Source organism: Pieris napi, chromosome 3 (assembly GCF_905475465.1).
Source record: "Pieris napi chromosome 3, ilPieNapi1.2, whole genome shotgun sequence".
NCBI lineage: Eukaryota > Metazoa > Arthropoda > Insecta > Lepidoptera > Pieridae > Pieris > Pieris napi.
In genome coordinates this window covers 4,763,553-4,775,960 of record NC_062236.1, presented here as the reverse complement: position 1 = coordinate 4,775,960, position 12,408 = coordinate 4,763,553, and the positions used below count along the sequence as shown (strand labels likewise).

Here is a 12,408-nt window from a genome sequence, read left to right as displayed (position 1 = left end):
AACAACTCAGTGTTTAGGTCAGGTGTTAAATAATGTGTAAAATGTTATCAATGTTTGCCATAGATTACAACGTAGCACATTGTTTATAGATCTCGCTTTCGTGGAATTCTAAGTGGAATTTTAGATAATTATTTTATTTTTTAAGAAACACATTCACAATACCATGAGGCACGGGAGTATATTATCGAAGGCTGATACACTTTCTTCCTTGTAAAGGTTAATATCATTAATTCACATTATGCAGTATGTATTTTCTATAAATAATATATTAGATTAGTATATGATACTAAGATCACAGTGGTGACCATTTCTTTGGTTTTATATTGAATAGCCATTGATAATAGAGATCTTAGTTTATTGATATGACATGTGATATTTGTTGAGGCGAAATGGATAATGGACGTACGTGGGTGTCACTCACAACACCCTATTATAATGTAACAATTAATGACGAAGACTGTTTACTGTATTTATAGATATTTACTAGAAGGGCAGTGATGTACCTGAGACATTTTTAATACTAAGAAAAAACATCCATTTCGGCCAGGCAATAGGATGAGTGGAACCATGCGAACAGGAAAAAAGCCTCTTGAAAATGTTTATAATTAACTTGCACCTAAGTAATATTAAGAGTAATCGATTTGTATTAAATATTTTTTGAGAATTAGTGTTTGAAACTATTCGAAATTTCAAAAATATTTAGAAAAATACATAATAAAGCCTTCGGATCCTTTTGGGCAAATCTTTACTTTGTATAAGATTACATAAGAAATTGCTATTGTCGATAAAGTAAAAAATTATCATAGCCTAATTGTAATCTTTGTCTTAAATAAATGTAACGTCTCAAAGATAAAATGGAGTCGCATCCTATTTCGCCCCAATTTTAATGATTAGCGCCCGTAATAAGATCTAACAAGGTAACGGGACCGCGAACCGTCATAATCTTTAGTATATTCAATTTTGAGTAAATAAATTTCTAAATAAAACTAAATATTACGCAATGAGTTTCTTGTTGTTGTTTGTTGTCCGTATTTCCGTAAAAACCTTTTGGTTTATGTACGTTTCTGCAAAGCAGTATTTAATTGGAAAAATTTAGTACATACTAAATATATAGATATATGTGTTATATGGGAAAACTTGAAAAAAATACTCGTTGCAGACATTACGTTATCTAATTACCTAAAGGTAAGTAATAAAGATTTTTATAACATTGTTATTGTAAAATCTAAGCGCGGCCCATATACTCACGTAACATTTTGATAGACACAATGTAAATAAATCGTTATTCGTGTGAAAATAAAATACGTTTATTTCCATAATTCGTTCCAATACGTATATTCATTATTAAAGCAATCCAGCGATTCTCTATATCTTCAGTTTACGATACCGACGTTTCTGTATGAAATTTCTATACTGTTCTTTCAATATCTCTCAAATCTTTGGAATTCCGCGGTACATAGTCACATAAGTCGGTAGTGCAATTGGGATTAGTAATAAAGATTTATAAGGAGTAAGATTTTTAGTATTGTTTATCCAATAAGAACATGAGAGAAGTGGCTTATAGTGTGACAATCACACCGACACAAATCCCGCCAGAACGTTTTAAGAAGTATTTAATTTAAAAACACTAAAAAAAGATTCGTTATTGTGTTTTCTCCGGAATCTTGTTTAAGCGTACAACGTAATTATTACGGGCAGTTAATACATAATACATTTGCGTCACCGTTGGAAAAGTAAATTAAACACTTTTGTAAATAACATCTCCATTAGCGTTTATTACGGCAATAAAAATTCTCCAACGTAGTCTTAAGAGTTACGTTCGACCCCTACCGGGAACTCATATTTCATGATGTATTAATTTTAGCCTATTTCAAACTAAAACGGCATTATTAGCAATTTAAACTTAACTTAATTAATGTATGCAATTGATGCAATCTATATGTTACTATGTTTACGTTTCCATTTAACTTTCGGTCGTTCTAAAGAAATCCATGCGTAAACTAGGGCCTCTAATTAATTATTATATAAAAATCGGTTTGTTTGTAGTCCCATATGCTCTCAATGGGGACATTCGCAGCAAACACATTGCTGCGTTCCTATAAATGTATATTTTTTGCAAAGCAAGATCAGCCAAAGTTGGCCTGCGTATAAAAAAAATAAAATTATTGTTTCGCCTGATGCCGAAACTCCATATTAATTGCTTACTCATCTAAAGGCGCACATCCTAAAGGCGGAAGAGCGGATTTAGAGTAAAAATATTGAAAAACATATTTTAATTTTTTTATTTTGTTCACTAATACACTACTACATCTTTAGGATATATAATATAAAAAACATATGAATAAATACTAGAAATAACACTCAATAGTGCGTTAAAAAGATGATAAATTACATCAAGTCGAAACGACATTAGGGGAAGCACGAAAGTTCAAACCATTATATGGCAATTCCAATGAATATGTGGCTTGCACCTCTCCCGGGTGCGTTGTTAAATCAACTATAGGTGTATCTATAGGTACAATATTAAGACTATGAGGGAATTCACGATCATGTTTATCTTTCGGCTGGGATATAATCGGTTTGATATTAATGGGATTTATCAGCTTATCTTGACCGTAATTTTTTCTTGCTCTGAGATTCTTTAAAGCGGTAAGCAGACCATCGTTACTTCGTCTGTCGTAGTGGTCGTATGGGTAGTGATAATATCCGTAGTTCAGCGGAGTTGAAGCAATCTGGAACAAAACATCTATTAAGCGGTTATCTTTGTTACGTGCAATCAAAAGGAAACATTCTATTGTTTTGAGTCGATTTTTTGATGTTTAAAGACAGGGCTAAAACGTAAATAGAAGAAACAAATACGAAATCGAATTAAAATAAGACTAGTGATATTTAACACAAATTATTACTTGGGTTCTTAACAAAATGTTATAAAATCGAGCACAACAAACTATTTCTGTACTAACAAGCTATCGATTTTAGATTTACACGAAGTTAAGTGCGCAAAATATAAAGAATATTGATGCACGTGCAGGACATCAGGGTTGAGAATCGAATGCTTAGAGTAACTTTAAAATACCTGCATAGTTTAAAAAAATATGCTGCAAAACAAAACGTTGGTTTATTTTGGTATAAACACAAATTGTAGATAGAGAATGATTGTGGTTACATTAAAATAATGTCGTACCTTCCTCATGTCATGTTGCCCTTTTTAACTTAAAAGGAAATTCACCGCGTTAATAATTATGTTAAACGTTTGTTAATTGGAACAATTTTATTGAATTATTTGTGCGGGTGGAATTAAATTAACAATGTTGAGGTTGATTAATTACAAATTTATGTTCATATTGAATTAATAGATACATGACATTTGTTGATAATTTCAAATTATTTATCCGAATAGTACAATACTGCAGACAGGTAAAAATTTTCTATTACTATCTACAATTACTTTAATCAAAATATGTTAGAGGAACAGATATATATTATATACTATCTGATCCAGCAAACGTCGTTTTGCCATGTATATCATTTATAATAAAAAATAGGGGTTGATCGTAGAGGGGTGAAAATTAAGGGAAGAATGTATTTTTAATGCCGTATCATAAAAAAATTAAAATTAAATTTTTTTAACTGAAAATTAAAAAATTTTTTTGGGGTGGACTTCCCTTAGCATTTAGGGGGATGAAAAATAGATGTTGTCCGATTCTCAGACATACCCAAAATACACACAAAATTTCGAATCGATCAAGCCGTTTCGGAGGAGTTTAACTACAAACACCGCGACACGAGAATTTTATATATTAGCGGTCTTACTAATAAAAATACTAATAAAAGGTCTTACTAGTAATTCAGTGAATAGAGCTTGTACAGGGCATAAACACCTCTTTGACCAATAATCGATGTGTATTGGTTGAATAACAAAACGACCCTTATTTATTGTTACCCTGGCAACCCGCCGTGTTTGATTGACGTTTGATTTAATAATTCTGATACAACTCATAATTCTAATGTAAGTTGTATTTATTTTATCAACCAAAGCAATTATATACACATTTACTTAATATACTAATAACATTTTATTATTTGCAGCTAATAGAAACTCCAAAACCTCAGACAAATAAGACTAGAATTTTACATAAAAAGCCGCGTTCTGCAGTACAAAAGTTAGAAGAGGTAAGTATCAATGTGATAGAGAAAGGACTATTTCATTCAAAACCCCTCAACGATCATACTTAAATTTTTTAGGCATCTCAAATAGTGGAAAGTGCCAAACTCCTCAACACGGTAGTGTTCCAGTGTTTGCAGGAAGAGCACGAAACAAAACAAAGGCAGATGGCTGAAACACATGAGCTCAAACAGAAGCAACTTGCCGAAGCTCACGAAAGGGTAAGCAGGAGCATCTTCTAAGGCTCAAATTGTTACAGCAGCAATTAAATGAATAATTATATACTTATAAAAAAAATAAAACCCCTGTTTTAAATGAAATAAATTTTTTTATTTATTTCAAGTCCTTAACTATCCACACCTATGTAAATAAAACAGCCTTAAAAATATGTTTCAATAAAAGCAGCTCTAGCAGCTTGTCCAGCCAGATTGCTTGGGGACGTCTATACGTAACATCCAGGTCTTCTTTGATATCAATAGCAATATTGTGGAGGATTGCCAGTGCTACTATATATAATTTGGCATTTTCTAATGACACTGAGAAGCCATGAAGAAGACACCTAAATCGAAAACCCTCCAACTCTATTACTCTTTTCGACATCAGCTCGCACTATGTCACAGATCTTCATAACATACTTCTTTGAAAAGCAGTATTTTGTTTTGAAATCGCCATGCGAAAGTAATAACGGATTGCACGGTGCACCGAGTTTGTTATGTTTAGACTTTCCTTGGAGGCGGCAAATCTTCTGCATATCAATATTATCTAAATCTTCCATTTGATCTATAAAATCTATTTTCAACAAACACAAATACCTACTAACTTAAATCTTTCCTTGATAATCAGATAAAATTACGCGATTTTTGTCTTATACACCCGTTAAACTAGGCCTCTGCGTTGTATAAGCATTGTACAAGTCTTCATACAAACCAGACACTTGTTATAACAGCAGTATACATCAACCTTGTCAATTCAGGAATTATTAGTAACATTTTTCCTATAACAGGCTTATACAATGTGCATAAATCTTTATTAGTAAGACCGTAGATATATAATAGATGTATATAACGCTGCCTGGATATGAAATATGCATAAAAGTGGATGTGGTTACAACGGGTATGTGAAATGTGGCAGACCCATCTGCCTTCATTTGACAGGCAATTTTTATGAAATTTTTTGATAGCTACTTTTTGTGTTGGTATTAAGTTTAAGTTCACGTTCTCCGTATAAATTTTTTTGCAGCGTGTCATCTACGAATACTATTTAAAAATATGTTCTTTGTTTAATTATTCTTTTTCCAATATCGCTTAGAGCGATGTAAGACTATTCATATTAACATGCATCTAATCGAGATATAGGTGTCACACAAAGAAAGACAATTTAAACGAATTAACCGACACATGATTCCCGTTCAATAGTTGTGATTGATCTACAGCTTTAGTTCAACACACGAAGCAAATGCCATGATACGTCATTAAACTACGGCCGTATATCCAATATCAAACGAACGGATTTGTCTTTCATCGTTCTAAGCCACGTCTCTTCACTAAAATTGTAATTACCTTTTTCAGACCCTGTATAGAAGCAAGAATCAGAGCCATTTTGGCCAGAACCATAGCCTTGCCTCCAAGCACAGCTAGAAACTGGAAACCCATAGGAACTAGCACCATGCCAATAGAGACGATGCCAAACATCATCATAGTAAGCATATGGTGGCGTCGTCTTCCTCTTTGTTCAGCTGAAAACGGAATAAATTAGTTTGATTTTCTAAATCCTGTTTTATGCGAAGTCGACTTTACATATCCGTTTTAAAGTTAAGTTAAATTGAGCACATAATTTAAAAGTCTTCAATTCTGTTTAGATTTTACAATGTTAAGAAACTTAAAATAGCTACATAATATTAGTAAAAGTATAGAACAAAACCTTTTTCAAGCAATTTATTATCAGTAAATTCGAATTTGATGACATGAGTCCTCAGTACTCTCCCAATTCTCTGAATAGCTAAGGTACGCCAGTCTTCTTGCTCTAATTCGCTGTCACTCCACGTGCTAAAACAGTCGTATTTTATTAATGTACTAATTAAGGGAAAATTAGGGGCTTTAGTCTATTTGGTTTTTTTATGACCTTAGGTTGTTTCACCATTGATTTTGGTTGTGTCAACATAAAAAACTTTCAAGCGTTTATATAAATATATACTATGTTTATATACTTTTATTCTTGCTATCAGCATGTATTCAGCGTATTCTTTGTAAACACTTGTTTAAGTTCCAATTCCAAAATAAATTTAGACAATACTAGTGAATAAAGAAACTATACAACAGAAAATCTAACTGGTACATAGACATAGAAATTGTGTACGCTCAGATTAGAAAAATACGTATATTATAATCCTAAGTCATTAAATATAGTACTTATATATTATAGTGTAAAGGAACATTGCTTACAAAACTATTTTCTGTTATTGCTGAAAGTGGAGCTAATGTTTGCGCAATTTAATTCGAAACCCACTTTTTATACGACGTTGACAAATATCTTTTGGGTCATTCACTCGGCCGCTAATATAATTTATTTTCTTTGTATTCTTTTCTTAGAAATGGATATTGTAAATAGGAGTTGAGTGTTCATTGCATTCAATATATAAAGTTTTCTTATGGCGAAATTCTAAATTTAAAATACCAACCTACAATATGTGCATTTGATTTTAATAGATAAGCGACACAACCCGCAGCAATTACAAGTGGTAATTCGTAAAATCTCTTATCAAAGAGTTGCTCTACTGAGTTTTGCATTTCAAAAAAACTGTGAAAACATAAATATAAATGGTCGTGTTCATTTTTTGCTACACCTTAGATAAATTAAGATGCTAGATATTCAAATAATTACTTTTTAAAATTTAAACACTGAGAAAATACTCTTTTTTTTTTCAAAAATAAAACTTACCTAGACTCATTCCCTGTCAAAACATGACCCGCTCGATCGACAAGTTCGAACCTGACCAAATTGACTCCTTCGGCGATTGGTATTATATCCATATTAAGAGTCCTATCTATAGCTCTGAGTGTTTTCAGCTTCATGCATCGCACGAATTTAGGATAATATTCCTTACGTTCAATGACGTCTTTGACATCGATAAGCTGAAATTTTGAGACAAATCTTTACTTTTTTATCACATTAAACCATATGATGTATCTCGTATATATGTAATAGTATAGAGCAAGGTGTATGATAAATATTGAAAGACGTTTACGTACCTATTTATAATTACGTCAAATTACAATGTTTAATTAAAGTGATTATTCGTTTCTTTCTATGGAATTGTATTTACACCGTGATGAACAAAGATAGTAAGGCATTTAAGTAATTACGTTAAAATTATATTAATTTGGTTTGAATGAATAAAGGTTCGTAGACATCTTTTATTAATATTCAGAGTAAGAGTAAGTGTTCGGTTTTAAACTTACGGGAGTTATGCAGTATGCTTAACCCTAAGACTTGACTCCGAATCTTGCTTTAAATTATAAAGCTGTAAAATCGTGGAAATATCTAGATCATAAAATTGTATTTATTATTTTCAAAATTAAATAATTTTCAATTGCGGAAATGTATAGGTACGCGCATAACTTCGAAACGAGTGCACAAAGTGTGCTTTTTGTCTTGTGTTTGTTAATATAAGGGTTGCAGTGCAAACATTGAACAAAATGGCCAAATTTGCGTCTTCTTAGGAAAAAATTGGACTAGAGAAAATTGACGCCGTAGCAGAGGTTGGAATTCAGTCACAGACACCGGTACTAACCGTCAACTGCCCGGGAAATACCTGCACGGCCAGTGTAAATAATATCCCCAGAACTATCTTTTACATAGCAATGTTACATCAAGGTGAAAAAAACGCATGCTTAATTTGCTAAAATATAACTCTTGTGTTTTTCCCTATAATATATCAGAAGACACGTTTTTTCATCTAATTATTTGATCATTTTGCACAATTAGATGGTTAACCAAGACACACTTATTGTTACGCCAGAAACCTCCTGTGTGTTATTCATTAAGGGTAGCGTTGGTTGATACTCGTAAGTGTCAAACAATAAACTGTAAATATCTTCTATCGAACAGTTTCAGTGTCCAATGAAATACGCTGTGAAAAAGTTTTAAAAATCGACATACATTTCCCCATACATACCTATACATAACTCATAAATACATATTCATAAAAACTAAATCAAGCTAATTGCACTAATTGTCTAATGTTAACGTTGTAATTAAAAGAGGCAGAAACAGAATCGAATATTAGTTACTACAGTGCAATTAAACTATTTTTGCTGCTGTAGCTTGATCTCATAACGTAGATAAATAATAATTTTGATATAAGCGCAAACGGTCAAAAGACTTCAAAATATTATATTAAACATTGTATTTTAAAATTATGAACACTATTTCTGAGAATCCCGCGACGAGTATAGAAATTTTAAATAAAAATACTCCGTATATAGCTTTTCATCCAGTTCGTTCAACCGCAAGAAAATAGTGATATAAGCATTTTATTATGAATAAAAGAGAAGGCTTTTCATAAGTTAATCCCTCGATAAATCCCTTTCAGACAACAAAATTGGCAGGACATTTAACAATATGTGAAATTTTCTTAACATTGGATGAAGTCCCGTGAAATCAGTTTATTGTTTCGCATGAAATCCAAATCTGCTGGTTTGTCACATGACGGTATAAATATTTAAAAAAAATGGAACTTGATAAAAGAGTAGAAAGAAGGCTTACGGATTATTGAAGTATCTGTCGCTATATTAATAATACCGGTTTTACTATAAGTATATATGGTATTAGTACATAGAAGCAATATGGTAAATAGTGATATAGGGATAGTAACTAATGGACACAGAAGCGTCCCATTACTAAAGCAGATTATGGAGATCCGGAAGAGATTACGAAGCTTATACAAGATGAACGAGGACGGCGTTACTATATTATACATAGATGTTTGTATACAGTGTGTACGTTCATTTAAGGATTATGTATCCCTTGCTTTATAGTTTTCACATATACATTATATATTTGTTTGGATACGACAGAAAGGAAAATATGTTTCAACCACATCACAGTGCGTTCCATTTCACATTCTCAGCACTAATTTAATATAATTTAATTAATAGCTAACTAACCTTTTTTAAAGAAATAACATAGACATAACATTGAAAGAAATATAACTTTCATAGAATCAGGATTTATTGAGCGTATTACGTAACGATTTTTTATTTTATTTTGTAAAACGTTACGATGCGGGGCGGGGATTGAATAACACGTTATTGTTAATATTATTTTCGACTTACACCACAGAATAGTAACTGAAGAGTCACTAGGTGGTCACGAAACTTGGGTACTGAAAAACGTTATGGCGATTTACATGGGGGAGGGGGGGGTCAATAGTCTCCAAAAATTGCGTTACGTAATACTTGAACGCTCCAATATTCACATTTTCTCTACACAAAACTTATTAAAATGACACTATTATATTTAAATGGCTATCTATATTGAGTAAAATATTAAATTAAGTATATTTATAATTATTTTCACCTATCTATCTATCTACCTGAAATAAGACTGAGTGTACGTATAAAGTTAAAAGTAAAATAAGTAAAAAACAAATATGAACTTACCTTTTTAGAACAATCCCGCCAAATAATCTTAACCATGTCACCGCCTTCAAGCCACAAGTCAGCTAAAAAGCGGCTTAAGTAGTTTTCAGTCTCTTCTACTTTTGAAACTGCAAAACATGACTTCAGCGCTACAAGGGTAACGATAATTGTAGCAGCTCTCATATTGAAATCAATCCAATACCTCCATTCCCTTGATAGTTTTAATAGAATGAATTTTATCAAATATTATATGCTATCCTGCAATAATAACGAGCCTTAAAAAAACCTTAATACTACTAAAACTGCATTCGTTTATCAGATCTAGTAATAAGTAAAATAAGTTTGAATGTTTATCTTTTTTTACACTTAATTGAACCTGACACATGAATTATATACATATTATGTGTCAATGGGCGGTTTTATTGCTAAAGTAATCGTTTGTAGATATATGTTACACGGTAATAACCTTAAAAATCTAAATAAATAATATTGAAAATCAATCGTTGCTATTAGACTGTTCTATTATATATACTTACATACATCTTTATTTATATACATTTTTAATACATATTTAATACATTTAACGTATTAAAAATGTGTCGAACCACAAACTTAATTTTGATTGATAAAGCATTAAGAAAATCGTAGTGAAATAAAACGATAATATTTTTGTTTATCTAGATAAGAGTAAATACAAATTGATATCAGAATTAATTATAAGCAAGTTATTATTTCATTACAACTCGATCAAAGTTGTTAACTGATTTAAACTGAATACCAATTATAAACGAAACAGTTTGGCGAGGATATTTATATTTTCATATTTATAAAACCTACACTGTCATTATTTCTAACAACAGTCTAAAGTCTCTCAGTCTAGCTAGTCTAACTCCGTCTTAAGTTAAATTCATCATAACTCCTGCTATTTATATACCTATTAATGTAACTCGTACAAACGGCTGATCACTTATAGACTATAATGATCAATTAAACAGATAAAGAAATGTTATCAATACCTACCCATAAAGTATTAAGAGCATTATGAACTCAACAACAAATTTTTTCTTTAGCTTTCCTTTCTATCGTCTTTTTTTGAAGAAAAACGGCGTTAAGTTAGATTGGGTTTTATGATGCTTAAAGTTAGTCATTGATCTAACAATATTGTTACGAGTTAGGGGTTCGAATCGGTCTTTCTAACAATATATCAGACAAGTAAGTGTATTTAGAGACCGACAATTAAAAGACGCTGCCTTGCGATTCTGTAACTCACTTTTCGAGCTTGTAGTTTATTGCTTATCAGAATGCCAAATCGTAAAATGACTGCTTCACGACTGATTTAAGCGCGACCGCCGATGCGAAAACCGTTGTGTGAGTTCGTAAAGTGAGTTACAGAATCGCAGGGCTTCATTCATAGCATGAGAGCCTGAGATTATTAGCGAATACGTTAATTTTCATGTTTAAGGAACAACTTCGAATTTAAATTTGTATTCGAAAGTCGATACTTTACGACGTCTTTAACAAGGAGTTCGATATTGCCTAAAGGCTATGAAGAAGCGTTGGCCTAGTGGTTTGATTTTATTTATATGGGCAATGTTATCAGTTACTAGTGAAGTAAAAAAATGTTTTTTCATAAAAAGAAATGATCACGAAACTGATAGATAAAGGATCAAAATAACGCGGGTATGATCGCGGAGAACTAATTAGAATTTTTTAGAGAAAAGGGGGCAAACGAGCAGGAGGTTCATCTGATGTTAGGTTATACCGCCGCCCATGAACACTCTCAAATCGCGAGTGCGTTGCTGTTCTTTTAAAATTTTGAACGCTGTTTTGTTGAAGGACCCTAAGCCCAACCAATTCCGTTCGGAAATACTTCAGTGGGTTGTGGGTTCCACATGGTGGTGGTTTGCGGCAAATACTGCCTCAAAAAACGATTAGTTGTAGACGGCGCACGTCAAATTGATAAGAGTAAATTTCGTATTATGCCTTGAAGTTCGATGATGAAACTCTGCTGTAGATATTAACCTAAACACTCCTAATAATAAAAACTTAAATAGTTTTACAGTATTTCATCACACTTATTTATCTTATTCTATAGCTACTCGCTAAAAATATTTAGGAATTTACGCGGACCACCATATTAACCTTTAGTACTTTCCACTCGCCTACGCATCTACTTACCATAAATTCCTGGATCGTTTTAACCCTCTTTAAGTCCAACGCTGGTCAAGGTTAACCCACAAGTGAGGGAACCCTGACCTGTATACATTTTATATCCGCCTGTTAATAATAGCTGGCAAATTATTTTGATACGCACCTACGCATGGATACGTGGAGTACCGCTTCAATTACATAGGTAGAATTATAGTCTGTGGATGCATTGTAGTGCATAGATAATACTAACTTATTTGTTGTGAGCAGGTGAATCAGTAAACCATGTTAGGTTTCGGATAATACAAGAAACCAGCTAAATAGAACATACATTATACATACTAAACATATAAACTTTTTGATTGTAAATTCAATTTAAGGTATAGAAATACCTAAAGACGAATTTTTTTTTATTATTTCTAATATCTAAATATGGCTAACGTTCCCAGAATTACT

At 32.0% G+C, this 12,408-nt stretch overlaps 1 protein-coding gene and 1 long non-coding RNA gene across 2 annotated transcripts; one reads left to right on the top strand and one right to left on the bottom strand.

Moving 5' to 3' along the window:
- Positions 1-2,173: 2,173 nt before the first annotated feature.
- Positions 2,174-12,116, bottom strand: LOC125048471. The gene is made up of 6 exons (XM_047647123.1): positions 11,983-12,116; positions 9,826-10,062; positions 7,103-7,296; positions 6,086-6,210; positions 5,725-5,900; positions 2,174-2,732 (listed from the first exon to the last, which is right to left on the bottom strand). Exons 2-6 carry the CDS (start codon positions 9,985-9,987, stop codon positions 2,394-2,396), a joined length of 996 nt encoding a protein of 331 aa, XP_047503079.1. The 5' UTR covers positions 9,988-10,062; positions 11,983-12,116; the 3' UTR covers positions 2,174-2,393.
- On the top strand, positions 3,848-4,390 carry LOC125048472. The gene is made up of 3 exons (XR_007116822.1): positions 3,848-4,009; positions 4,090-4,173; positions 4,246-4,390. It is a non-coding gene; the product is annotated as an uncharacterized LOC125048472 (long non-coding RNA).
- Positions 12,117-12,408: the final 292 nt, after the last annotated feature.